At 46.1% G+C, this 27,266-nt stretch overlaps 4 protein-coding genes across 10 annotated transcripts in view; 3 read left to right on the top strand and 1 right to left on the bottom strand.

Annotated features, from left to right (window-relative positions):
• LOC120895766 (FMRFamide receptor-like) overlaps positions 1 to 3,687 on the top strand; it is a 67,542-nt gene extending 63,855 nt beyond the window's left edge. For all 3 annotated transcript variants that reach the window (XM_040299364.1, XM_040299365.1, XM_040299363.1), the window contains one exon: positions 428 to 3,687. In XM_040299364.1, the coding sequence (XP_040155298.1) occupies positions 830 to 2,311 (1,482 nt within the window). In that variant the 5' untranslated portion in view covers positions 428 to 829 and the 3' untranslated portion in view covers positions 2,312 to 3,687. The remainder of the gene's footprint in view (positions 1 to 427) is intronic.
• Positions 3,688 to 7,973: 4,286 nt separating this feature from the next.
• LOC120897774 (cytochrome P450 4d2-like) lies at positions 7,974 to 11,170 on the top strand. Its single transcript, XM_040302861.1, has 4 exons — positions 7,974 to 8,270; positions 8,997 to 9,450; positions 9,534 to 10,096; positions 10,173 to 11,170. Exons 1-4 carry the CDS (start codon positions 8,111 to 8,113, stop codon positions 10,511 to 10,513), a joined length of 1,518 nt encoding a protein of 505 aa, XP_040158795.1. The 5' UTR covers positions 7,974 to 8,110; the 3' UTR covers positions 10,514 to 11,170.
• A 1,103-nt stretch (positions 11,171 to 12,273) lies between these two features.
• LOC120895722 (dnaJ homolog subfamily B member 14-like) lies at positions 12,274 to 14,278 on the bottom strand. 2 transcript variants are annotated; one of them, XM_040299291.1, is made up of 2 exons: positions 14,172 to 14,278; positions 12,274 to 14,105 (listed from the first exon to the last, which is right to left on the bottom strand). In XM_040299291.1, the coding sequence occupies exon 2, from the start codon at positions 13,726 to 13,728 to the stop codon at positions 12,571 to 12,573; it is 1,158 nt and encodes a 385-aa protein (XP_040155225.1). In that variant the 5' UTR covers positions 13,729 to 14,105; positions 14,172 to 14,278; the 3' UTR covers positions 12,274 to 12,570. The 2 variants fall into 2 exon arrangements, with proteins under 2 accessions (XP_040155225.1, XP_040155226.1); XM_040299292.1 differs by having other exon boundaries at positions 12,274 to 13,951; positions 14,106 to 14,231.
• A 7,677-nt stretch (positions 14,279 to 21,955) lies between these two features.
• The window catches only part of LOC120897138 (ATP-binding cassette sub-family G member 1-like), a 29,035-nt gene continuing 23,724 nt past the window's right edge, over positions 21,956 to 27,266 (top strand). Inside the window, exons 1-2 of one of the 4 annotated variants that reach the window (XM_040301787.1) lie at positions 21,956 to 22,205; positions 24,517 to 25,510. The gene's annotated coding sequence lies outside the window, so the exon portion shown is untranslated. Of the gene's footprint in view, positions 22,206 to 22,239; positions 22,370 to 24,050; positions 24,375 to 24,516; positions 25,511 to 27,266 lie in introns of those variants that run through there. The other 3 variants (XM_040301784.1, XM_040301783.1, XM_040301785.1) reach the window with 3 other exon arrangements.

Genomic DNA, 27,266 nt, shown 5'->3' with positions numbered 1-27,266 from the left:
GGTATGATGGTCACGGTTGCTCACACGACACGCCAGTGTGCTGGGGTGCTTTTAAGCAGCGTCCAGAGAGCGGGCCAGAGTACCCAGTCGAGTGACACGTTCCGTCCCATTTTGCACTCATGGGGGGATTGTAGTAGGGTCTGAGAGCTTGAAGGACAATGTTTAAACAAGTCGTACGATATAAGGATGAGCAAAAAAACTGACACAAAGCTCGCGCAATAACGACAGGACAGGATAGGAATGGATGCTGGTTTTTTGTTTCGGGAAAAAAGGTTTCAATTTTACGCTTGTTTAATTCCATAATTTTCCGTCGCATAAAGCAAACAGTCGGTTTTTCTCTACCACCAGCTCGCTTGATCCCCCCCCCCTCGATAGATGATGTACACTTATAGCTTTTCTTTTTTCCCCCGTTTCATCTCTCCCGCAGCGCACCACCGCCGTCATGAGGTGGACAGCGAACAGATTGCCGCTGGAAGGGCTCTGCTGGTGGTTGGACCTGTACTTCACCACGGTTGCACGGACACAGTGAAATTGTGTGTGTGTGTTTGTGTGTTTTTACCATACTCAAACAGCCAGTGAAAAGAGCATCAAAAAAAGGAGAAGGAGAAAAGCAAGGTGTACCATCGGTCGCATCGAACGCCCGCGGTATGGAACGAACTGTCTCGTGCCGCCCAGTGACAGAGTTCTCCCGAAACGCACAGTGTAGAAACTATTAGTAACCGTGCACTTGGTACAGTGAACAGTAACGAAACGAAACAAAAAAAAACCACACCAGAGCACATACAACGCAAGCGTCAATGCGCGCGGCATCGCACACGGAGCGCTCACAATGAACGCGTCGAGCCTGGACTATGAGGTGCGGCACCTACTGCTTGGCAATGGGAGCAGCAGCAGCGGCGGCGGCGTCGGCCTCGGCAGCGGCATTGGCGGCACCGGCCCCAGCAGCCCGGGCGAGGAGTCCGCGCTGGTCGGCAACCTGACCGCGCGGATGGTCGGCGCCACGAACGAGAGCGTGCTGACGGTCGTGTCCTGCTACGACGACTACCTGCCCAACGAGCTGCTGGTGGAGTTCGAGTTCTGGATCAGCGGTGTGGTGATGAACATCGTCGCGCTGATCGGCATCCTCGGCAACATCTTCTCGATGGTCATCCTGTCCCGGCCGCAGATGCGCTCCAGCATCAACTACCTGCTGATCGGGCTGGCCCGCTGTGATACGGTGCTGATCCTTACCTCCGTGCTGATCTTTGGCCTGTGCGCGATCTACCCGCACACCGGCTACCTGTACTACTATCACTATCAGATCTTTCCGAAGATTTCGCTCGTCGTCTACCCGCTGGCGATGATCGCCCAGACGGCGAGCGTCTACCTGACGCTCACGGTCACGCTCGAGCGGTACGTGGCCGTCTGCCATCCGCTGCGGGCGCGCGCCCTCTGCACGTACGGCCGGGCCCGGCTGTACGTGGTCGGCATACTGGTCTTCTCGATCCTGTACAATCTGCCCCGGTTCTGGGAGGTGACGCTGATCTCCTCCACCCACCCGGACACCGGGCTGACGATCTACTGCGTCAAAGCGTCCGACATGCGCACGAACGAGACGTACATCAAGGTGTACATCCACTGGCTGTACATGATCTTCGTCTACTTCCTGCCGTTCAGCTTGATCTCGTTCTTCAACCTGATGATCTACCGGCAGGTGCGCCGGGCGAACAAGGAGCGCCAGCGGCTGTCCCGGTCGGAGAAGCGCGAGATCGGTCTCGCGACCATGCTGATCTGCGTGGTGATCGTCTTTCTGCTCTGCAACCTGCCCGCGATGATGATCAACATCGTCGAGGCGTTCTACAGCGTGATCATCGAGTACATGGTGAAGGTGTCGAACCTGCTCGTCACGATCAACTCGAGCGTCAACTTCTTCATCTACGTCATCTTCGGCGAGAAGTTCAAGCGCATCTTTCTGCTGCTTTTTTGCAAACCCCGCGGCCGCCAGTCACCGGACGACGGTCTTATACACGACGACAGCTCCTTCTCGAACGGAGACGCCAGCAACCGGAACTCGGGCCGGTTTCAGCGCGTCGGCACCACGCGCAGCACCTCGACCAAGCTGAGCAACTGTAGCATGCGCACGATCCGCACGACGGTCCGCAGCACCCGGGCCCCGTCGCCCGGCCCGATCGTCTACTACCCGGCGCGGGAAACGCTGCCCCGCCTGGCCCAGCCGCCGACGATCACGCGCAGCAGCTCGATGTTTCCGGACTGGAGCGCGCGGGAGAACGGCACGAACGGGGGCATCATGATGGCCTCGTCCGGGTTCTAGAGTTTGCCGGGCATGCCGGGCGCCACCACACCAGCACTGAGGTTTCGAGCTTTAATCTGTAGCCGTACGCCTAGCGAGGAGCGAGCCCCCGCGCGTGGGCCAGCTGCCCCGTTTGAAAGGGAAGAAGCTTTTTTATGTATTTGTTTTGTGTTTTTTGTGTGCTATTCGTCCCAAAACAGTTGGAAGCAGTGGTGTTAGAGCGAAAGGATAGACGTACAGGTTTTTGAGTCATCAATTGCGAACAATCCCAGCACGTGATGAAATATCCGCCTCAAAGTGGCGAAAGTCGCACTGGCAATTTTAACGCAACCGGTACACGTTTGCGAGGAAAGGCAAAAGAGCGAACAAAACGAATGATAATTAGTACACCTCAGTTTTCCTTTCGTTTGCTATCCACCCGGGAGCACGATGCTTGGGAGCACTCCATAATGCGCGTGCACAGCATTTTCACAGTGCTCGTCTCATTTTTCAACCCTTGATAGCGCGTTCCACTTCAGCGCCTTTTGGCGCGTAGCTTAATTGTGATTAATGAGGCGCACGTCCTGCAATCCGTGGCACATCCTCCTGACACCCTGACGAACGGTACTAATCGAACTTGGGGAGGGGTTGGGTTTGGAATGAGGTTTTTCTCTTTATAATGGAAGCTATTCAACGGTGGTGGAATGATCACTGCTGAAAGTTGTTTCCCGGCAGTCCAGGGAGCAGTCCAACGTGAGCTGATGCTGGCGAACGGTGATTATTTGATAGATAAACTTTGGCACAGTTTTGCGGAACCGGAAGACGAAGTGCGTCTGGTGTGGAATTTTGCAGTTTGCGTTTGCGAAAAGATTGGACGATCCTTCCACTATGCGTGCAAAAAATGGGTGAATCGTTCATTCGGGTAGCTTTATTACTCGAGGTTCATTTTCTTTTGCTTTTTGCAACGATTTCAAATTGGAATTTATCTAGCCAAAATCATTCGAAGTCAAGAGTCCAGTCCAACTGTATTCCAGTAGCCAATGCGATGTTTTATCTGCTCATCAATTCCCAATTTGTTTGCGTAGTTCAAATTACTCTTGGACGTTCCCGTTCGCTTGTTACGCTTTCTTCCTGCAGCAGCAGCAGCAGCAGCAGGAAATGGACGATTTGTTATTCTTCCATCTCCGAGTCTCACTTCCCAGTCAAAAAGAAAATACCGATTTCATCACCACCACAAAACGTCTTTCTAATTGCCGTTCTAAATTACTTTTTTCCTTCGCTAGAGCTTCCTGTCTGCACTATATTATCGTTGCCGTCGTTTTTTTTTTCATAAAGGGGATAGAATGGAACGTTGGTCCAGCTTCAGCCAATGTTTGGTCTATATCAAATCTCACACGCAAAGCATAAAAATACCGAAAGCCGGCAAACGAAAAAGTCTGTTCGACATTCAACGAACCATTTTCTTTGGCTTTGGCTCTTGATTCGCTCGATTGTTCCACGTGATAGGGGGAGAAGGAAAACTTTTAATCCTCCATCAGCCACCAAATGCGATCCGTGGGAGATATCTCCAACGGAGCTGCAACAACCATCTCTCTTCCGGTTGCTTTCAACTCTCAACACGTTGAGGTCCTGCGTTTTTATCGTGTCCTTTACCACCCCGCAAAGGATGTGGGCTTCGTGTCGTGCTGTGAATGAGATTGTTTCTTTTTTGTTTGTGTTTTTAATTTCGCTTCGTGTTATTCATTTTGTTTGCCTCGTCGACACGGAGCTGAGCAAGCTAAAGTTGGCTGAACGCCGTTTGGCGTTCAGAATTTAATTTAACCAAGCGAACGGTGGGGAACAATTTGTCACCGACCATTGCCAGTAAGTGGTAATGATACTCGTGAAGTGTTCGCTTGGAAGTAAAAATCAGATTATTAATTTTGATTTCATTTTTTTGCACGTTTTGCGAAGCAGTGTGGGGCTAAGAATGGGACGAATATTTCGAGTGATTATAGTGCTTAGTTGATGCTTTCTAGTGCGCAAAAACGATCAAGTTTCCTGTGTACGCTTGCGAGTTGATTTCATAGCAACACACTTGCAATCGTTCCTATAGAAAAAAGTGTGCCAGAACGGCTAGCTAAAGCTAATCAAATCCCTGAGCACTGCTGCTCAACGCGCATTAGTGGCGCCAATACGATCGATTGCGTAGCGCATAGGTAGGTTGCATTTGTTTCCGTTTAGTTCTGTAGTATGTTAATGTCTACCTCATTAGTTTACTGTAGTTCCAGCAAACTGTATCAGCCCGAGCATTGAGTGCAAACGGTATCACATAAGTTAGTGGTAGGATGAGATGAGTTTTCACTTTGTTTACCCAAAACTTCCCCCACCCCCGGTTTGGTTGCCATTTGCGTCCGTGATATGTGCTGTTGCAAAACCCACTTTAGCACACCTTTTGCTTTAAACTGCAAACCTTCAACTATGCAGCTGTGCGATGCTGCGAAGCAAATTGTTTGTGGCGGTTCCGTGGGGTAAAATGCGAAAGGTGATAGGAGAAAAGGAAATCACTAGAAATCAAACGCCTGAGCAGATAAAACACACACACACACACCCAAACACACACAGACACACTTCAAATTCGAAAATATGAAAACTATTCAATTAGCTAAGTGCGGTGGCAAAAAAAAATGGTTACTATCGTGTAGTGGAAATGTATTCATTGCAGTGGATAGTTTCTATTACTGTAAATATTGTTGACCCTATTGTACATACACAGTCCCTTTCTTCGCCCGGAGAGGCCACAGTGAAGGAGTAGCAGCGAACCGTGCAGAGGTAGAGATCTTTTAGAAAGGAAAATTAGAAAATCATCCCCCCCCCCCCCCCCCCCCTAAGTACAGTTGTTGATAAGACAAGTAGCTTAAGAAAACAAAACCAAGCGATCGAGCAAGAAAGGCGCTCTCTAGAGGCGACGATATTAAGGAAAACAAGCGAAAAGACCAAAATCAAAATAGTCATGTAACGAGATAAGAAAAGCAAAACGATCAAACCTAGAAACATGGAGAAGGAAAATAATAAACACACACACACATTCACATTGAAGCGAGATACATCACACCACTCAATCCTGCTGTATCTATTACTGTTGCTTTTTAAAAGATGTTTAACGATAGGAAGGAGAAGAATTCTTTGGTAATGTATATAAGTTGGTGTGTGTGTGTAAAAACAAAAAAAAAACAATCTGCAAAATATTTATTTCAAATTTCCTCAACCACAAAAAAGAGAAGTAAAAAAAACACTCTCATCTACAAAGCAAGATTCAAAACAGGGGAATAGATAGAATGAATTGAACCAACACTAATTCCCTTCCCTACCAATCAACGGTACCGTTGTTTAAATTGTTCGAAAAAAAACGAGAACTTTAAAAAAAGCACTAAAAACACATCGAAAATAAAACATCCCTTGCCGGAAACACAAACAAAAACTATTTCCGAGAAAAAAAAGAAACCAAACAAAATTGAGACTTTTTCTTAATCCGAAGGTATCTATGTAAGAGGTAAAAGCTTCGAGTGGTACGTGTTCCGAGCGACATGATTCCAATCAAAAGCGCCAACACCACCATCTCGAACCATTTTTCGCCTTAAAATGTCTACGTTTTTCGAGTGTCCCACGCTGCGCAGGTCCGACTGATTAATTACAGCTGCATTTCCAGTTTCTGCAACACTCGCACAGTGCGGCACTGTGCTCGTGCCTCAAACGAGTCCTTCCTACCCGCCCCATTGCGGGGTTAGAGATGCCCTGTCAAGGATGTACTTGGCACGCTTCCCGTTCCTTGCAACAGGACCAGCTACACAATCGATTAAGTAAGTTACCTGGAAAATGGAAATTACTTCGCCGACTAAACTTTCCCAACCAAACCAAAGCACTAAAAGCAGCGGCTCGGAACATTTGGAGCACTCCGGCCAGACAGATACTTTGCATTTACTCAGGGGCATGTAGCTGCTAAACAGTACTACCTTTGGTTGCACTTTGAGCTGAGTTGTACAGAACCCGGCACCTCATTTTAATTGAGTGACGCATTCATTTGTGGGGTTCTTTTTCCGTTCGGTGGGGCAGGCTTGGTCATGCTTTGGTTTTTGTGGTATAGAACTTAGGTTTTTGCAACTAATTTAAAACGTAACAAAGTTCGAGCTAGAACAGCGATGTCAAACTCATTTGACTCCGCGGGCGAAACTGCCACTGAAAATAGTAGCTCGGGCCACGGCCTAGTTTTTGCATGATATTATATGATACAAAAATCAGATCGTTAGCTGTTATTTTCATTTCATTTTGGGATGATAATTACGTTACAAAAGTTAAAACCTTAATGTAAAAAAGTAAAAAAAATATATAGTTGTAGCAGATTGTTTTCAATTGTTGTAAAGTTGATATCAGTATCATTTTGATTATCAATGTTTTTGAGCTAGCGTTGAAGTTTTGATGCTGTCTAAAGTAACTTACAACAGGTCGTTCAGTCCAGTTAAGATCTTCATTTTACACAGCAGTAGACGGTCTCACACAAGTCATTAGTACCCGTTATTCCTTTTCTGTCAATCGCCATAGAAAGGTTCGACCAAAATCAGTATCATAAGCCTGTAGTTAATTTATTCACATTGGTCTTGGTAGGATGCCTAATGGAAGTCTTGAGATCGTTGGTGACATCCTGTCAAAAGTAACACGTGTTTGTGCCGACATCTGATCTCTTCTGATTTCTATAAGTTTTGCAGTTTTTTCCTGAACAATATGCCAAATTGCCAAATTCTTGTTGGTTGAATGATTTTGTTAATTTGACAAATTGTTAAGTCTTTTTCTTATAGAACTGTGACTTGATTGATGGCTTAACAATAAAAAAGTAATGTAATTCCAAAACTTCATAAATATGAGTAAGCCCTTCACGATTTTTTATGAGGTTGATACTAAATCGTGAGTTGTTTTTTTAAAGAATTGTTCATAAAATATAAGTAGCTAACAAAAAAATAATCATCGGAAAGCGTTGTAACATAATTTTCATCGATTTTTATTCATTTTACTAAAATTGTGCGGAATTGAAAGCTTAGTTTCATCATACCCGCGGGCCATCAGTTTGACATCTCTGGGTTAAAATGTCGTGTATGGTCGTCGTTTCTTTAGCTTTCAATCTCAGGGTGCTCAGGGTGAAGTTTTCTGTACAATTTACACAGTACAGCACTAATGAGAAATTGCTTTGTGTTTTGGAAGAAGAAGAAGAAGAAGAAGAAGAAGAAGAAGAAGAAGAAGAAGAAGAAGAAGAAGAATAAGAAGAAACAACACGGAAACACATTTAATTGAATAAATTGGACACTTTTCAAAACTTAAGTCTCGTCCATTTGTACCCAAAATGATCCCATCTCACCACAGTTCATTGCTCCACATTTTCGGGCACAGTGCCGTTCGATGTGATTACGATTTAATGACCATAAATATAGCGCGTGAGATAACTGCCGGGTGCCGTAATCAAAATAGAAACTTCAATCATGATAAACAAAAAAAATTGACGCACCTTTCCGTCACCAACACTAGCACAATTCGTCACCTTATCGTAATCCACTGTTTTGCCCAAAATTTACAACTCTACCCCCCACCCCAAAGTGTCGTTCCCCCCCTAGAGTGCTGGATTTTAGCAGAAATTTTAGCGATAAGTCTTTAATTTCATTGATAAGATTCGATAATGGCACGACGCACACGCAAACACTATGGCTACCGGCTGGATGGGGCCGGTTAGTAGTGTACACAGTGGTTGACCGTGCAGGTCGTGATCGGCGATAGACAGCAGTGTATCTGTTCCAGAGCGTAATTAGCTGCAGCATAATGATCCTGCAAGCTTTGCTAATAGCGGGCGTCGTGTATCTGCTGATCAGCCATCTGATCGAGCGGAAGAAGCTGCAAAAGATTAACAAACACTTCCCGGGACCGAAGCCGCTGCCGGTCGTTGGTAATTTGCTGCAGTTTGCCTGGTTGGATATACCCGGTAAGTAGGCTGGGAAGGGAGCAGAATTTTAAATAAAGCAATAGAAAACAGTTGCTCAGATCATGAAGGGAATGAATAATGAAGATATTTTAAAGGACTTTGTATAACCGTATGTTGTGATGCAAGCTCCAGAGCCTTCCATGCGAACTGCCCGTTTCAACCTATTTCCTTTGCACAAGTTCACAAGTAGGCTTACAGGGTTTTCCAGGAGTTGTCAAAGCTTTATTGACTCTTTCCTGCATGAAATGAACTTATTGTAATGGGAATTGGACTCTCTAGCACCCTTGTTGGACAAATCCAATAGTAATTTCCAACGAGCCTGTCCAAAAACGGTGCCATAGAGTTAAATTTCCAACGTACGAAGTTCACTTCCAATGGGAAAGAGTCTAGGAACTGTCCCACAACTATGAGAGCCCCTGGAAAGCCCTGTAACCATCGACCCCTGCCTAGGCGCTTACACCCTTTAATCGTCTGTGATTGTTGATTTTCGTCCCGTCACGTTCCGTTATCGATGGGAACGGCGTGTAAACACCCACGGACGCCAGCGCCCCCCTGCGTAGGGATTTGTGCGGTGTTTATCACCACACAATGGCAATTTATCGCGTGCGACAGGGAAAAGGGCAAAGGTGGTAAAGCAACTAAGCCACTTGTGCTAGCGAAAATAACTGATCGGTCATGCCCCTCCCCTCTATCTTATGCCTCCTAATTCTCTTTTCCCTCACGTAGGCGTTTTTGAGAAGGTGGTGGAGCTGCATCAAACGCATGGACAGGACTACATGATGTGGTCCCTGTTTAACTGGACCATCCTCATGATGACGAGCCGCAAAAACGTGGAGAAGGTGCTGCTGGCAAAGCAGACGGAGAAAGCGCTGCTGTACCAGTTCATCGAGCCCTGGCTCGGCACCGGCCTGCTGATCGCGAGCGGCGAGAAGTGGTTCCAGCGGCGCAAGATCATCACACCGACGTTCCACTTCAAGATACTGGAACAGTTCGTGCGCGTGTTCAACACGGAAACGGACACGATGGTGCAGCTGCTGCGCAAGCACGTCGGCGGCAAGGAGTTTGACATTTACGACTACGTCACGCTGATGGCGCTGGACAGCATCTGCGAAACGTCCATGGGTACGACGGTGGACGCACAGCACAATCCGGACAATCAGTACGTGCAGAACGTGAAGCGGTAAGTAGCGAATCGCGAATCATGGCTTTTTTTTGTCAAGATCATCTCACTTCTCTAATACACAACGCGGAATAATTCCCCAGAATGGCCGTGCTGGTGCTGCTACGCACGATCAGCATCGTTGGACCGTACCCAACGCTGTACAACTTGTTCCACCCGAACGCCTGGGAGCAGCGCAGGGTCATCAAGCAGCTGCACGCGTTCACCGACAACGTGATACGAAGCCGGCGCGAACAGCTCGCCAAGGAGAAGGCACAAAATGTGGCGTTCGATTTGAACGAGGAAAACCTTTACTCCAAGCGCAAGCTCACCTTTCTGGATCTGCTGCTGAACGTCACGGTTGAGGGTAAGCCGCTGAGCAATCTGGACATCCGCGAGGAGGTTGACACGTTCATGTTCGAGGGCCACGACACGACGACGAGCGGCATCTCGTTCACGATCTACGAGCTGGCCCGCAACCCGGACGTGCAGGAGCGCGTGTACGAGGAGATCGTATCGATCCTCGGCAAGGATCACAAAACGGCCGAGCTTACCTACCAGAACCTGCAGGAGTTCAAGTATCTGGATCTGGTGGTGAAGGAAGGGCTGCGGATGTATCCACCCGTCGGCATTATTGGGCGGGCGCTGGTGGAAGACTTGGAGCTGAGTGAGTAAATGGGACACCTCATTTGCCTTGAACTTTCCCTTCAATAAGCTCCCCCTGAATTCATTTCCCTCCACAGATGGGACCACAGTTCCGGCGGGACAGAACGTCCTCGTGCCGATCTACGTGATCCACCGCAATCCGGAGATCTACCCCAACCCGAACCAGTTCGATCCGTCCCGCTTTGCGGAGGACGCTGAGTCGAAGCGCGGCCCGTTCGACTATCTGCCGTTCAGCATCGGGGCGCGTAACTGCATCGGCCAGCGGTACGCGCTGATGGAGATGAAGGTTACGCTGATCAAGCTGATCGCCAACTATCGCATCCTGCCGGGCGAATCGCTGGGCAAGCTGCGCGTCAAGACGGATCTGGTGCTGCGTCCGGACATTGGCATTCCGGTGAAAATTGTGCTACGCGAGTAGAGCGAAGACTGTCGATAGGATGTAGTGCGTGTGTGTGTATGTGTGTATTTTTTTTACCTTTTTTGTGTGCAAATAAACAACGAAACAAACATGGGGTGCTGAAATCGTCAGATCGACGTCCCGATCGAATCAACTGTAATCCAACCGAAGCGAACCGAGACCGAACGCACAATCAATTCCCATCAAATGCCCATCTGCCGCATGCTTTGCCGCCGGCAAACCGCTAACCCAAAACCACCAGATTGTGTGCTCTCTCTGCGGGTTCCGGTCGGGTAGCGTCACAGCCCGTGCGTTTCCTTTGTCCTTGAAGCATGATTGATTATCGCTTTATATCAATTATGGGTCCGGCTTTTCGGCTTCGCGCACGGTGACAAGTTTCGGGATGCCACCGAAAAAGAAAAAAAAATCCAACCTCATCCCGCTTCTCACCAGCCCTCCATTTCGGCCAGATCCAATCAATAAAAATGATGATTAATAAATTTAATGTCTCACTCCGCCATGGCAACGGATGCTTGCGCGGACGAAAGCAAACCATCACAAGCGAGGGCTGCAAAGTGGTCCGCGTGATATGGACAACATTCAATTAACCATTTAACGCCAAACGACACACACACACACCCAGAGCATGGACGGGACCGCGCGCACTGCTTCCCTAGATGACAATAAATCCCATCACTTTCAATCAATTCGCGAAAATCGAAATCCACCTTGCCGTGCCTTTTTGTGGGGGGGGGGGGGCTTCTGCTTCGGGTGTGAAAAATTAATTAGCTCCAGCATTAACGTAATTACTTGCGCGACCAGCAGGAAGTGGCGGGCACCCCCCCATTAGTGGCGTGGAAGTTCATTGGGAAGTTCATAAATTAATGCACCGCCATCGGGTGGTGTTCTGGTAGAAGCATCAAAACGTACTACTACATCTGCATACACACAGGACACACACGTACGCAAGGCAACGTCTGCAATAAATTACGCTTTCCCATAAACATTTCAAATGACTCTGTTTGTGAGTGTGTCCGCGGTACCTACATCCAGCAGCACCGCGCGCGGTTAGAGCACGTGTCAGAAGGGGCAGAGCTGAATTTACGAGTTTGACTTACGACAACAACATCACCACATGGGTTGGCATGTTTCATTCCGTTCGATTCGGAAGCAACGATCGGCATTCGAGCTGGACCATGAAACAAGAGTGCCGGACCAGGGACCGCGATTCATCATTTCTTCCGTGATCAAAAACATACACACACACACATTAAGCGGAAGAAAATTGGAAGCTATAACTCATCTGCCGTCTGCGATCGTGCCTGGGAAGTGGGGATCGTAAAAATGATAACCAATAAAAGAGGCAAACTATCGCTAGCTAGCGAGACGGACAAAGGGTCGAGGAATGAAGATAACTTATTTAAAGACCCTTTGTCTATTGGGAGATGTGTTGTCGGTGGTAAGGGGCACTCGGAGAAAGATAATCTTGGTTTTAGGGGGAACACTGAAATCCGATTTGCTTGTATCGCTAGCATCGCGTACTATCATCATTCAGCATGAAAGCAGTACGAAGTGCATAACAAGTTCACAATATCCTAATGGCGCAAACGGCATTGCTCACAGCAAAGTGGGATTATCTGTGATTGTAAAGCTAAATTACTTCATTTATCTTCGTTTTAGACTGATTTCATGTCTGATTTCATGGCTGAAGACAAACGCTTTGCCTCCTAGTAAAGTTTTTTTAGACGAACTGCACGAATTTATATGAATAAAGCATTGAATCTTCTTACTGTCAATTTATGTTTATTGAAATGACGATACCAATAAAAAAATAATAACCAATCCGAACAAACCCGGCAGACAAATAGTGTGGTCCTACAACTGTGTGCTTTTTACAGCGGTACTGATGACTTGAGCTCACTGAGAAAACGAACTCATACAACCAATTCGGCGACCTTTGGAACAAAGCACCATGTAGACAAAAAAAAACATTAATAACCTAAAAACTGGCCAAGCCATCTATAGAGATAGATAGTACTTTCGCAACCCTGGCAGCATGATTATCCTTCCAGCTCGCCTCAATACTGTACCACCCCAATGCCCAACCGGTACAGTGCTTCGCACGACGGCATCTTTAGCTGCTGGGCCTGCTGGAACTGTGCCCGGCTGCCGAAGCTCTTCGCCCGCCCAATCATCGCGTCCCGATAGGTGCGCTCATTGCTGCAGGCTCGCTTCATGTACGTCACGTACTCTTCCTCCACCGAGTGTTCGAGCCGGGCCAGCGTGCCCTGATACTCGCTCAGGAAGTTGTTCTTCACGTAGTACGGTATCTTCAGATTCAGCGTGCGCCGTTCGACCGCAAATTTGCCCGTCTGCTGCAAGCTGTACACCGGATCGGACGCGAAGAACGTCGACAGCAGCGATACGACGACGAAGCACAGGATCAACCCAAAGATCAGGCTCGGCTGGCTAACGTTCCGGTCGTCGTACTGTGAGCCGCGGCCGGCCCGCGCCCGATAGTAATGGTGCTGCGTGTGCTGCTGCTGCTGCTGCGGAAAACCGCCGCCGAAGAACATGTTGAACAGATCGTTCGGATTGATGCCCGTATCGAAGTCCGACTGGAAGTTGAACCCATTCTGGCCGTACGTGTAGCCACCGTTCGATGCGCGCGCCCGCGTACCGGCTGGCCCCCCGCCCGTGGTACGGTACAGATCGTACGCTTTTCGCTTTTGCGGATCGGTCAGCGTCTCTACCGCGTTGCCGAGCGATTTGAATGCTTCCATCGCACCGGGCGCCTTGTTCTTGTCCGGGTGCAGCTGCAGCGCGTGCTTTTTGTAGCACTTTTTAATCTCCGAATCGGTTGCCTCCTGCGTGACGCCCAACACCTCGTAAAAGTCCTTACACTTTTGCACGCGTTTGACCGCGTTCGCTTGCTCCTGAGTGTAGTCAACGTTAAGCTTTGGTTCGGCCGGTTTCTCCTCCTCCCGATGGACCGGGCGTCTGCGGGCGGCGGATGGCCCATTTGTGGACCCGCCTCCGGTTCCTCCGGCTGCACTGCCGGCCGAGGGGCCAGTTCCTGCCGCTTTTACACGCTTCAGCAGCTCTTCCGCCTGAGCCAAGTGATAGAGGTTTTGTGATTTTTTCAGCAACTTTTCCGCCTTTTCCAGATTGCCCATCTTAAGGGCGGCCGTTGCCAGCTCGATACACCGCTTCGCTTCATCCTTGTTCACCTCCATGATTACGGGCCTGCCACTTCTAGCTCAGGTTTTGCAGACGTGTAGCAACTTCGGGGACGATGTTTTGCCTCTCCGTGATTGGTTCGATGTGAGCGATGGGTCCGTCACGATACGAGCCGTGTTTGCCTTTCAAACGTGACTAGAGGAGATTTACACGTGTCCGTAATCCAGCGGCTCGCCTCGCATAAGCATTCGTCACATGCAAACAATCCCCCGTGTGAAACTGAACACGGACAACCAAAAATCGATATCAATTACATCAGTTACAACGGGCTATGTCGTCATTGTGTTCCTCTGCCACTGGATCACATGAGCAAACACACTCCAGTTTTTGTTTCGCTGGGTGAAGCGAAACCTGCCTGCAACGCACCACGTACCTTTGAGACAAACAATACTGAAATTAGTTGACTGTTTTTATCGGCACCTTTCGAGTGTGTTCATACAATTAGAGCTATTAAAATACTTTTACAGCAGAGGATAACAATTTCTGTTCCAATGGAATTGTGACAAGTAAAGAGATGAGTGTTTTCAGTGTGGCCAGATTATTTTGGCAGATTTCGGTAGGAGCGCCAACATTTTATCTGTAGTTTTCGGTAGGTTAAAACTCAAAACTAAGTTAAAAAGAAGTGTTTAGCGGGAGGGGGGGGGTGCTAAATGATTAAAAAAATTGCGATTTTTCCTTCAAACTAAGGACTGTGTAGGAACGAGGTCTAGTATTCTAGTAAACATTCAGTAACCAATTTACAATTTTCTTCTGACGATCAGACTAATTAATCATTATTATCACAATTAATATTTGTATCGTAAAGGGCTCTAAGATATCAAACTGCCTGTAACGCACTTATGGCTATTTTATTTGTCAAATAGTTATACATTACTTGACCTCGTTCCCAAGGTGTTATAAATGACAAGGTGAAGTTGTTCAGAGCAAAATGACATTTCTCGACTTGACATTTCTCTTCCGGGGGCTCCGGTATAAAAATCGGGGAGGGCTGGTGCGGGGTAATGAAATTTGTATGCAGAGAGTGACAGATGTCCCCCACAATGTCGCCCAGCAAAAGCGATAAAAATCAACCTTCTAAATACATTATCCTTGCTCGTTCCTACACAGGCCTTTCTTCAAACCCTACACAGCAAATATTCTCATCCTGCTTCAGTAAAGTTTTTTACTGAAACGGTTCAGTAATAGAATATTTTACTGATTTTCAGCATGAATGTCATGTTTTTACTGACTTTCAGAAAAATAATTTACTGAATTCGTTTCAGTAATACGCATTTTACTGAAAATCAGTAAAATAAGTGTCAAATAAGTCGTTTCACTGGATATCAGTAAAACAAATTACTGAAAATGCAGCAATTCATTCTGTCAAATCGACCTGTCAGTCAGAACATCAAAACAAATCAATACAGTACCTACTTGCTCGTGATGTGCAAAAAGTTGATTTTGTAGGCGCTTACAGGCACCCTGGTGAAATTTCAGGTGATATTTCGGCTTACGGGATTAATTTAAAACAATTGGCAGCCGTGTTGGTGTGTAAAATGTTTGCTACAATCCACTGTGCTTGCTGAAATTGCGTGGTGTCTGTGAGCGCTTACTGAACCATCTACACTTGCGGCGGCAAAATACAGTATAAAAACTGTATAAAACAACACAAAACATGTATGAATATGAACTGAGGGACTGGCAATATCTGCGCATCAATAAAAACTCAATTTAAAATAAATATTTCGTCATTTTTTAATCGCTACCAACTACTGAAAAATCAGTAATATGAGAATGGCTTTACTGGGATTTCAGTAAACGAGCTGTCATTTTGGTGAGCACCAGACATTACTGAATGATTCAGTAAACATTCTTTTTACTGAAACGATTACTGAAACTTCAGTTAAAAAAATTTCAGTAAAATTTTACTGAAGTTCAGTAAAAAAAGTTTTCTGTGTACATATGAAAATAAGTAATTCTGGCCACTCTGGTTGTTTTGTGTCATTTCGTTTACGGTGTCTACTGCAAAACTTACAAATGGTATCTATGATGTCTGCTCCTAGTTTGCTGACCATTGAGGTCTACACTGTAAATGTGAACTTAAAATAAAAATCCGTTGTTCCCTTTTTTTCTTCTTTCCAAAAATCGTGGTGGCAAAGTTCTTGGTCGCAAAATTCTTTACCGCAAAGTTCTTGGTCGCAAAGTTCTTGGTCGCATAGTTCTTGGTCGCAAAATCTTGGTCGCAAAGTTCTTGGTCGCAAAATTTTTGGTCACAAAGTTCTTGGTCGCACAAATTTTGGTCGCAAAGTTCTTGGCCGACAATTCTTGGTTGCAAAATTGTTGGTCGCAAAGTTCTTGGTCGCAAAATTCTTTATCGCAAAGTTCTTGGTCGCAAAGTTCTTGATCGCAAAATTCTTGGTCGCAAAAATCTTGGTCTCAAAAATCTTCGTCGCAAAATTCTTGGTCGCAAAATTCTTGGTCACAACAATCTCAGAAGTGTTTCAAGCATATTTTATTATACTGCTTTCAGTTACTGATTCTCCCGATTTACTCTCGTTTATCATATGTTCGCTCTCGTGCTCTTCTTCCACTTGATCCTCTGTCAATTGAAACACGTCATACACTTTAACTTTCAATGATCCTCTTCTATCCTGTTTCAGGCTGTTTAACCACTTTTACTATCTCTTTGATTTCGAATTCTCTCTTTACTCTTTCCACAACCGTCTTCTTTCTTCTAATTTCCTTAATTCTTCTTCTTAGTTTCCTTTCCTCTCTATTTTGTCTCTGCGCTCTACCTGTGTTTTCTTTTTTGATGAGTCAGGCTTAATTTATTTAAGCTTAGGATTTCAAAAATAATTTTGTTTGTTTGTTAGTTATTAATAAGTTTTAAGACTGCGTAATTTAGCCTTGATGGCGGATATTGAATAAACGAAATGAAATTAAACAAATAACACATCGTTATTTTTTCCACATTAAAGTTAACATTTTCCACAGGAATGTCAGAAATAATATTGAAGCATATTTTGGATCAAAAAGCTTTGAAAAAAGTCTACAAAATATATGCTCTTCATGTATGTCCTCCACGGTATATGTATTTTCATACACGACTGGTCCGTGGTCCTAAAAATGTTTGAGCGCACTGGCTTATATACTTAACATAACTTATAAGAAGAACAAACTAATCATCTTTCGTGGCAACCTAACTGACCTTTATTCATCATCATCATCATCATGAACTCGATGGTTTGGTGCCATTCGGTACATATGCACCGAACAATCATTGAAAGAGAGAATCAGTGTGTGTGCTCTTTCAAACCATATTTTCCTTCCCTATTGCACGAATTTGCTGCCAGCTTTTCTACTGTTGTTCTATCTTTTTCACCCCATCTCCGTACAACCATGGTTCCACCTCTCGTTCACACCACCAGCTAACAGCCGGTCGAAATGATTCAATGGCAGCTCGGTACAGCTGCACCGAGAAACGGGGAATCCCTGAAGCGAGCAATCAGCTGTTCCAAGTACACTTGTACCGAACGCACCAGCAAACGCACCCTAACTCACCACACTGGTTTGCTTCTATGTCTCTCTCGCACGCCCTTCTCTTTAATGCTCTTTCCTGCTTCTCACTGCTACCATACATTGGCCATCCCGTTCACACATGGACGCATTTCCATAAGCCGCTGCTGCCTACTTTGACACACGTTCACTTTGTTTAATCGGTTCCCTCTCATAATGTTTCCCACCCTGTACATCCGTCACGAATCAAACACCAAGCCGGCGCTCTTCTCCCCCCCATCAATGTGTTACGTTTCCTCCAGCAGTAGGGTGAAATTAATAGAATTTCTAACGTAATCATCATCCCACACACTCTGCACTGGACGGTCACAAACACAACCGGCCGACCATCAGTAAGTTCCTCGTTGGCTAGTTTATCTGTACTTTTTCCACATCACTAACTAAACGCATTGCAACCTACTACTTCCTCCTCACTCCTAGCAATTCACCCAGTGAGGCACGCAATCGATCGAGACAAAGAACTAACCCCCGGGGGCACCACCGAGGAGCAACAGAAAGAAGAACAAAAACAAAACTGCTAGAACAAGCGATTATAAGCCAGAGGAAGGCAATCTTCTGGGTAGAGCCGTCGTGATTCAGCTGATTTCATCCCCGGCAAACGTTTACGGGGATGAAGGAGGGGTTTTGCTTAGGTGGTAGGATGTGCAATTTTTTCCCCATCTTTGCTAGCGTCATCTTCATGGATTTTAGTTTTATTTATTTCCTCTCTCTCTTGATTCCCTCTCCCTCTATCGTTTTCAAATCCCAGTGCAAACAGACTAGAGATAGGAGGCGATACTAACGTCCCGGGCCTAGAGGTCATACTGTCACGAATGAGTGCGGAATGAATGGTTTTTTGCCCCTGTAGTTGTTGTTGAAGCACACTGCGACTGAGGAAAAAAAACCTCCACCCGGAAGCCTGGTGAAGTCGTCGGCTTAGAAGATGACGCAAAGGTGGTCTCCACTTTTGTACCCTTTGCTAATGGAGAACGGCCAGGCGTTATCCACTCTAAGCAAACCTCCGCCAGCATTCGCTAAGGATGGGGCGGCGTCGTTATGAAACGATACTCTCTTTTTATTTTATTTTTGTTGAGCTGTTTACTCTTCTAAGTCCATTCTGATGAGGAAGCAGCGCTGTGGTCAGTTACGAATGACAGGTTCAGAGTTTGTGCTGTTTTGTAGCGTTTATTTTTTTCCCTGTATTGCAGAGAGTTGTGTATTTTGGGAGTGGTGTATATTGGGTAATCAGAAAGAAAGGTTTCAACTGGTAGAAGAAGGAAAGTTTCATGTTTTAATTTTGTACCGCCGCTTATCCAGGGCTTCGAACTTGTACGACGCCACGTAAGGATTAAACAAGAGTTTAACAACGATTTCATCATGCTTTCATTGCACATGTAATAGTGAAATTGTTCAGGTTAATGCAGTTGCATCATCTATAGCTGCCCTTAAACTTAATTTATCTTGATTTTTCAAAAGTTAGTCGCACTGCGTTCTATTACTGCAAACATTTTTTTTTAATTTTAGCTCAAACGAAACTATTAAAACGTATATTCGTTTTCTTTTTTAAAACCGCCCATCATGCAGCAGTATCTTGGCAGCTCCACCAACGACTGCTCCAAACAAAACACACACAAAGAGCGTTGCATCGAAGTTGAACCGTACCACCGTAACGCGATCGTGTGGACTTTGATCGGCAGCGTTCGCCCTTTTATCACCACAAAACCGTCTCCGGTTGCATGCGTATGGCGTGAACGTGGACCAAAAATTAACGTCAAACACAACCCTCCTCCTCCTCCTCCTAAGCTTCTACTATCGCCGTCACAGATTGAGGTCAGAGCTCTCTTCTTAGTTGGCAACGCTCTCGGGCCGGTGGTCGTTGGTATCACTTTTCGTAGCAGCTCCAAATTGCCTGCCGAGTAGCAAATCAGTCAACCCAACCCCGTACGCAAAGCCCTTCGCGCGTGCTAAGAAAATTGACCCTGAGCTGGGAACTAAGCTAGCGATTCGTGTAGCAATCGTACAAGGGTGCCAGGGTGTCTAGGGTAAGATGAAAGTGAGCTAGCTTTGGGATGGAATTGAGGGCAAGTACTTAGAACACAGTTGGACGATTACTACGCACATTGATCAGTCATGTGTGCAGTTCCAAGTAAAGTAGGGTAAATCAAAACAAGACCATACGCTTTTGTTATAGCTAATAAAGCTCCTCTGAAAACTCTCATGATACAGATCGATTGGAAAATAGCTTCCCGTTAAATCGAAGCAATATTGCACAACACGTGTTAGTAAGTTCAGCAGCATACCGCATAGCCGAGCCTCTTTTTCATGTGCTCAAAGCATAAAGAGCATTGCACGAAATGATGCAATGCCGTCACCACAATAACAGAGGAATGATCAGGCCCACTGGTCCGTCTGGATTAGCATGTGACAGACACAGATGAGTTCAAACCAAGGCAAACACCGAAAGAAGTGCCACTCCAGAGCGATAACCTGTGTCTAAAAGCTGTCCCAACCACATCCTGATGCACGTAATCACAAGCACGAGGAAAAAGGTGTGTGTGTGTTTTCTCCAGCTGAAGGCCAGATATACACGTTACTTAACAGATATTTTCCAATGCAATGTTTATTATTATCTAAGGTCCTGTCTCCAGCAACAACAAAAAAACTGTACACGTGGGAGGATGCATCAGTCAGTGGAATTGTTTGTTGTTATTAATATCACGCGTAGGATGGAGTTTGGAAGTGAAGTATCCATGTTTTTTTATTCATTGCGAAAAGGACACATCATAATAAGTAAGTTTCCTTAGTTCTCGTGCCTTACGCAACTTGCTCGAGTTCCGAGGGGGATACTTTCGAATTACGCTAAGCGAATGTTATGTAAACAAAGGTAAAATTAAAACCCCAAGTCCGCTGTTTCGTGTTTCTTTGATGCTGTTTTTAACGTTTGCCCTTTGATATGTTACAGTGTCCAAAGTTTGTCTACGCAGTTTTGTTTTGTTTTCGATCCTTTTATTTTTAGGAAATAAACATTGCATAAGAAGTTGTTAGTGTTAAGATTATCGTTAGTAGAATGAGAAAACATATTACCAATTGCGCACAGCTTTCGTTTTCCAAGACCCTTTTTGTGAATTTCACAACTAAGCAATCTGGCTAATAAAAGATAAGAGGATTCTATAATCTCTTTATCTCTTTAGACAGTCGGAAAGCCATTTATATTGTTCTGGACTTTAAACAAAAAACTAAAAACATTACGCCCCAACTGCACGTGATAAACAGAGTAAAACAAAGTGCAAGAACTTGTGCCGTTCGCTGCAAAATTCCATGCCGAATTTATGCATTACACAAACTGATGACCTCAATACGCAAGCCAGTTTATCATGCGGGAAAAGTTTACGTTAAATCCCACCTCGAAAGTTTATCTTTTTCGTTGCATCCTTGCCTACCTCTCCTGTAGCTAATGCCAGCCCTGCTGCTCTCGTGCTTCAGTGCAATTGCAACCGAGACTTTCGTATCGACAAGAGCTTAAACTTCACACACACACACAAACACACGGTGAGATCGTTGAACTCCAACCCGACCAACACGGGATGGATGGAATTCTTTGTCCTTCGGGCGAAGGTGGCACTGGAGCGGTGCAACAGAATGAGAGATTCGCCCTTCGCTAGCTCGGCTACGGGGGATGAGATCCATGAGATGAGGGCCAACAGAAAAAAACACAACCTTCTGCAACACGCTTATGGGACATCATGCAATGCCTGTGACTGGCTTCTCTCGCTTTGTCTCGCGTAGCGGGCGGCTGTGCGTATTTGCGTTTAAGTTTCTTCACCTTTATTCCGTACGTTTGCTGCACCGGGATCTTGTTGCATCCGAACCAGACCAGAGGGATCTGGTCTCTGTTTTGAAGGGCTGCATTAGTTTTACAAGGAACTGTGATGCATTGTTTTAGTCATGTGATAGCATCAACAAATTACATTCGCTTCAACGTGTTTTGTCTTAAAAGATGAAACACGTTTGGTGTATTTAATTATTTTAAAATTAAGTACAAACAAATTCATCCTAGTGTTGCATGTTCTCAAGTTGTCAACGCAAAAAGCAAACCTTCCTATGACACACCATCACAGCTCCCATGGCTGGCTCTTCCGAAAGTGACCGATATCCGCAGGTGATATCCACCTAAAAGTGGCCGGTCGGCTCGTTAGAAGTTTAGCTACCACGTATCGCGTTTCATTTCTTCCTCTTTTTTTTTGCTCTATTCGGTAGGTCACGAAACGCACCCTTCCCCTCAGAGTCTGTCTGTCTCTGCTCCATACCGCACACAGACACACACACACACATAGTGCTCCCCGAAACGCTTGTTTTGCATGCTGCTAATGTCAGTGATGACGGTGCCGATGATGACGGGAGCGCATTCGCCCCATCCCCATCTGCTCTGCAACCCCTATTACTCGAAGGGTGAAATCACACAAAGCAGAGAAAGAGAGAGAGGGAGAGAGCCCGCGTTCCACATGCGCGTATCCGAACGCGTTTTGTGCTCGCTCTCTTTTTCGCATTCGCTCCTATTGGCGTGCTCTCGCGCAAAAATTGCTCTCGCGGGCACACGCGCGCGTTGTTGTGCGCGGATAAGCGAGCGAGTGAGCGAGCGCTCCGCGAGCCTTGAGTCCAGGCGTGTGCACCACGGGGGTAAAAGTTTCAGTCTCGCATTCTCGTCTCGGTACACAACGGGCGTGTGTGTTTGTCTCGGTGCGCGCAGCCAGTCTCTAAACCCCCGGAGCCCATCTAACGCACGGCAAACAAGCGTGTACCACAAACAGTCACACACGGGCCCCGAAGAGCAGGAAGAGTTCATAACCATCACCACAACAACAACAACAAAAAGCCAACCTTCCGCCCAGCCCGCCCCGCCACCCCAACCCACAGTGTAAACGATTGTGATCATCTCACGGTGCGTGTCGGTGTGTGTGTGTGTCTTTCTCTTTTCTATCCCACTCGGGAGGGAAGTTTCGTGCGTGCAAGTGTGTGCTTTCTCCTTTCCGTCGGTGCGTCGTCGTCGTCGTCTTCTATTGTGAAAAGCGTTTTGCAATGCTCTAGCAGTGTGTGTCGGGAACGGTATGCGCAAGAAAGAAAAACCCTTGCTCTCTTCTAAAACCCTACATCGAAGAAATGGATTTTTGTGCGACGCAGTTTGGTTCGTGTTTCGGGAACAAGCCCTTCCCTGTACAAACGCATTTTCGCTTCTTTCGCTGAGTTTTGGCCTCCAGCCGTAGCTCTTCGCGAGTGACTACTGTGCGGGGAACGGGGGCTGATGGATGCAGACGCTGCAAGACACATTAGCGCGACGCCTGTATACTTTGCTGCACGCAACAGTGCATTTCCCGTTGGCCAGCATTGGCCTCCCATCCCTCATCGGTGTACCCCTCTGTTCGTGGAAGGAGTTTAATGGCATCGATTTGATATTGAATGAACCCGTTTTTTTTTTTCGACAAAACCTAAAGGTGTGCACTACAAACTAGAGCTATTGTGAACAAACATCCGTTTTGATTGACGATTCTTTTGAAGTGAAAAATGAGAAATAGAAACACAGTCTAAACCATTCTTTTTGTCTTGCAAGCATCCACATCTTCTGCGGGTTTCGTTCACTTGGTCCCATTCCCATCCTCTATCTCACTCAAACACAAACATACACACTCACAACACTCTCTTTCTCTCCTGCTGTACACCCACACCCACCGCCGTAAACCGGCTCATCAGCTGCTGGTTGGGATTGGATGTCGAAAAACATCTGCTTTTCGAACTCGAATCGACCCCCTCCTTTTCCATACGCTTTCCCCCATTTTTTTCCTTCCCTAACCATCTGCCCCTTACTGGCATGGTGCTGCTAGTGCGCTGGGCTAATGCTCCTACGGCCATCTCCCAGAGCAACCCGCTGGGGTTGAAAAACAACAACAAAGCAGGCGTTCTCGCGGCACGGTTTCAGTTTGCGGTTAGAGTTTTGCTCTCTTAAAAAAGGGGTATCTTCTCTCTTTTCAAACCTCGGAGAGAGTTGTGTTCCTTTCCATCATCCCCTTGCGTAGGAAAAGGAAGAAGAAAGGATGCTCTTTACAATTTCCAACAGTTTTCGTACTCTGCTACGACCTGGGTTCTTTTAGAGACAGTGTGTGATTGTGTGTGTGTGTGTTCGTGTGCAATTCTAGTGACCTCTAGAGGGATTCCCTATCTTGAGTGGTTAAAACCCCCTACTAGTTGGAAATGTTCTACATCACAGGGGCATCAAAAGATGAAGAATTTGTGATCCATGTGTGACCGATTTGTTGGTTTTTTGTGTTGTTTCGTGAGAATGCGTCTCTTTGCTAGGCAGCCGTAGTAGAGGAGCGGATTTAGCTCACGGAAAAAAGATGAACGCTTTACTCTGGGTAAAAGCGAGATGGATGTAAAACAAATCACTCTTTGCGTACCTAACCGCAAACGGAATGAAGCGAGAGCGCATACAAACGATACTGCCACTCTGCGCAAACGGTGGCAATGATGGGAAGACGTGTACCGAGCTTCCTTCTACCGATTGTGCCCACCTCCCATCAGCTGTGATCCCCCGTAGTTTCCATACATATCTTAAGCAAACGCGCTCGCTCTCTCTCTCTCATTTAGGAGCTGTCAAAACGATTGCAAATTTTGTTTGAGGAACATCAAAGTTTAAGTTAGTAATAAGTTCGTTGAGTACAATTCCATAGTTTTGGGAAAGTTGGGCATATCGTGCAGGTTGAAATGATCATTTAAATCTAGATTCTAGATAATGTATGATATGAAGCTATTTCTTCCAAAACGAAGAGAGAACACCCGCAAGAGAGCGACCAGTTTCATAACTTGGAGCGAGCAAAAATCGGTCCACGGTGGTTTGAACAAGCGCTCCCCCGAAATGTTGGACCCCAGAAAGCAACGATTTCGATTTTGACAGCCAATCCGACGGCCTCAGACCACAAAAATATTCCTTCGAAAGCGTCCCGAATCTCCATCTGATATCTTGCGTGATGTATTCCCATAAATTTATGTGAATCATCATCATCATCATCATCATCATCGTCATCGGCGTCAGCATCTGTACACAGGTGTACAGTTTGTAAGGATACAACAACAACAACAGCATGACGTATTCGATCTGTCAAAAAGTGGTCGCGTTCCTTGTTAGTTACGGATTTAGAGTTTCGCAGCCACCAACAATCGTTCAACTATTTCTTGTTTTCCCCCATCATTTCCCATAGGTTTTGCAGTTCATTGCCAAAAGTTCACGTGAGTGAGCTGCAGCTGTGTGCGATCTGATTGAAAATGAAAAGTTGATCGACGTTCGGGGTTCAGTTTTTAGTTGACTGATGCGAGCAATTCCAGCAAAGGATGCAAAAAACTATGTAAAAACAACCGACAGAGTGTGCATGTGTGTGTGTGGAAGTGTAGTGTAGTGGTGGCATACAAGAGGTGTATGCAAATTATCGTAAAGTGTGTCATACATACCGCAGCCACCCAGCCCTGTTGCGAAGTGTATATGAATGGGTGACGACGCTTGGTAAACGTGCTGCCGTCCTAGTGCTCCCCGTATGACAGGTTCGCTCGCAGCACGCCAGAAGCATCCTTTTCCATAAATCAGCGCAAAACCTAAAAATAGGAGAAAGTGCTTAATAACACAACCACAGGAAGAAAAACAAAAACTCCGTTTGCATCGTCCTCGGTGGTGTAGGTTTTTGGTGCATTTGGTGTGTATGGTGCGGTGTACCGGCGGCAACGCAAACACATGCGCGAGTGTCCTTTTTTCCTCTGTGCAGCAAGGAGGTTGTGTGCGTGTATGTGCGTGCGGGCTGTGTTGTCAGCTAGTGACCCAGTGGTAACTGCCAGCAATCCGCCCACCCGAAGTGGAGAAACAAAACCAACGCTAGCAATAAGCAAGAAAACAGAAATAAAGGGAAAACTCCGTGCTACGCGATTTATTATTCAGCAGTATTAGTTAGCTAGCTACCCGGTAAAACGAGGTGGTGCGTAGGTGTGTGCAGGCCTATTTGGAGGTTAGTGGACGGGGAAACGGGAATCGCCAAAGCTGCGAGGGAAAAGCGCTTTTCGCACCACCATCACCATCATCACCCGTCTGGTTGGTTTGGAATTCAGCGATTCAGTCGAAGGAAGGATTGTGTATTTCGGAACGCTTCCTTTTCCTGTGTATTTCCGAACACCAGATTCCTTTTGCTAGCTGAGGATTCCTGCTACAAGGTAAGTTTGGGTTTTGTTGCTATATTTCTCGGAATAGGGAACTCGATTGGAATTAGGGATGGGAAGCAATAGTGAAATGTAACACGTCTAACATGTACCTAATTAAATGGACATTGAGAGCACCTGTGCGAGGACACTCCATCTATTGCAGATTAGGCATAAGTATCCATTTCTTTTTCGAGTAGATATTTTCCTTCGGTGTTAACTAAACTACCCAAATCGTAGTTGCGTCGACTTCTGATAAGGTTCGATGCTAATCTCGGAACAGTCCTACGTAACATTAACTGGCCATTCGATTGTGTGATCTGATGACTTACCAGATTCTGCCATTTCGAGAGACAGACAACAAAAAGGGAGCAGACATTCTGTACGTTGGGTTTTCTAGCATTAAAGCACTTTCAGGTCAAAAAGATGCTCATGGAAGATGAAATCAATTCCATCCTTAATCAATGTATTTCTTCCAAGAAGCTCATCAACTCTTACGCCGACATCAGGGAGGTATGTACCACCTCTGATTGTCCTGCGCGTTCAAATAGTGACTCAATCATGGAGTCTCCAGCTCAGCTTCTGCCTAGCGTAGCTTATTGTTACGCTTATTGCAATTTCATTTCAAACCCTCCGAACCCCCTCTACATCTCAGCGGGACGAATGAGTCATCTTGGGAACAATTTTCTTCCCATCACTCCACTTTTGTGTTCCGATTGTTTGCGGCGGCGAAAACAGGCGACCGATCTCGTGCATCGCACAAATGCCTTACGAAGATGTGTGCGGCAGAAAGCTAAAAGCTTCCAAAAATTTATTTGCACAGTTTCGACTGTTCACTATCCATCACGGCGGAGCGGAGAAGTTTCTGTTTTATTGCCCCAAAACGCCGAACGGGGAATGAACGAACGCCGCAATGATCGGAAAGTTCGTGAAGCCCCGGCAGTGTGTGATGGGTTCGTTTGCTAGTCACCTTTACCAATCAAGACACCGCCGAACGAATGAATCATTTGGGAGAGGTGGGACAGTCGCAAAAAGTCGCAAAAACCGGTTCAGAACCATCGAAATGAAGCTGACCAATCAATGTGTTTTGATGTTCTGCTTTGTTGCGCACAGCCGGCTTCCATTTAAATTTGTTTCAATATCGAACGATAGAAGCTGTTCGAAGCACTTTGTTCCTCAATCAATTTGCACGAGTCGATGACCGTAAAGGGATGGTCGTAACTCTTAGCCAGCGTTATGTCACGATCGGCCTTGAAACCTATATCAGCAATAATCGAAAAAGCAACGAATACTTTGGTAAATGCTTGCTATCAACGCTCGCTAAGCTAATCCACCTCACGCATATCACGACGCTCGAGTAGGACTTTCAACTCAGATTGCTCGGGTTAGCGATAAGTAACCTACTTTTAGCACACCTGTTGTCGCACTGACCGCCACCGAAGATTCGGCGGAATAGGGAATCCGGTACATCTTATCTACGCAGCACTGTATCATTAGTTGCGCTTCGTTTTTGGCTTCTTTCTTCAAACAATTCAGTGCAATCGCACTTAACGATTATCAGCGTAATGAACGGTGTTTATGTGTGTGAGTGTGTATGTAATCGCACGCAGTAAATCAACAACCAACCTCTTGCGGCGTCCTTTTTCTCCCAAAACAAGTTATTATCTAAAATCAAACACAAAAAACCGTGCACCAAGATAATAGGCCAGATAGCAGCCAAACACACAAGTGCGTTCGATGTCAATGGACCGATAAGAACCCGGCCAGGACT

The sequence above is a fragment of the Anopheles arabiensis genome, chromosome 2 (assembly GCF_016920715.1).
Source record: "Anopheles arabiensis isolate DONGOLA chromosome 2, AaraD3, whole genome shotgun sequence".
Classification (NCBI taxonomy): domain Eukaryota; kingdom Metazoa; phylum Arthropoda; class Insecta; order Diptera; family Culicidae; genus Anopheles; species Anopheles arabiensis.
Note: the sequence above shows the minus strand (reverse complement) of the source record. Positions and strands in the feature narration are given on the sequence as shown.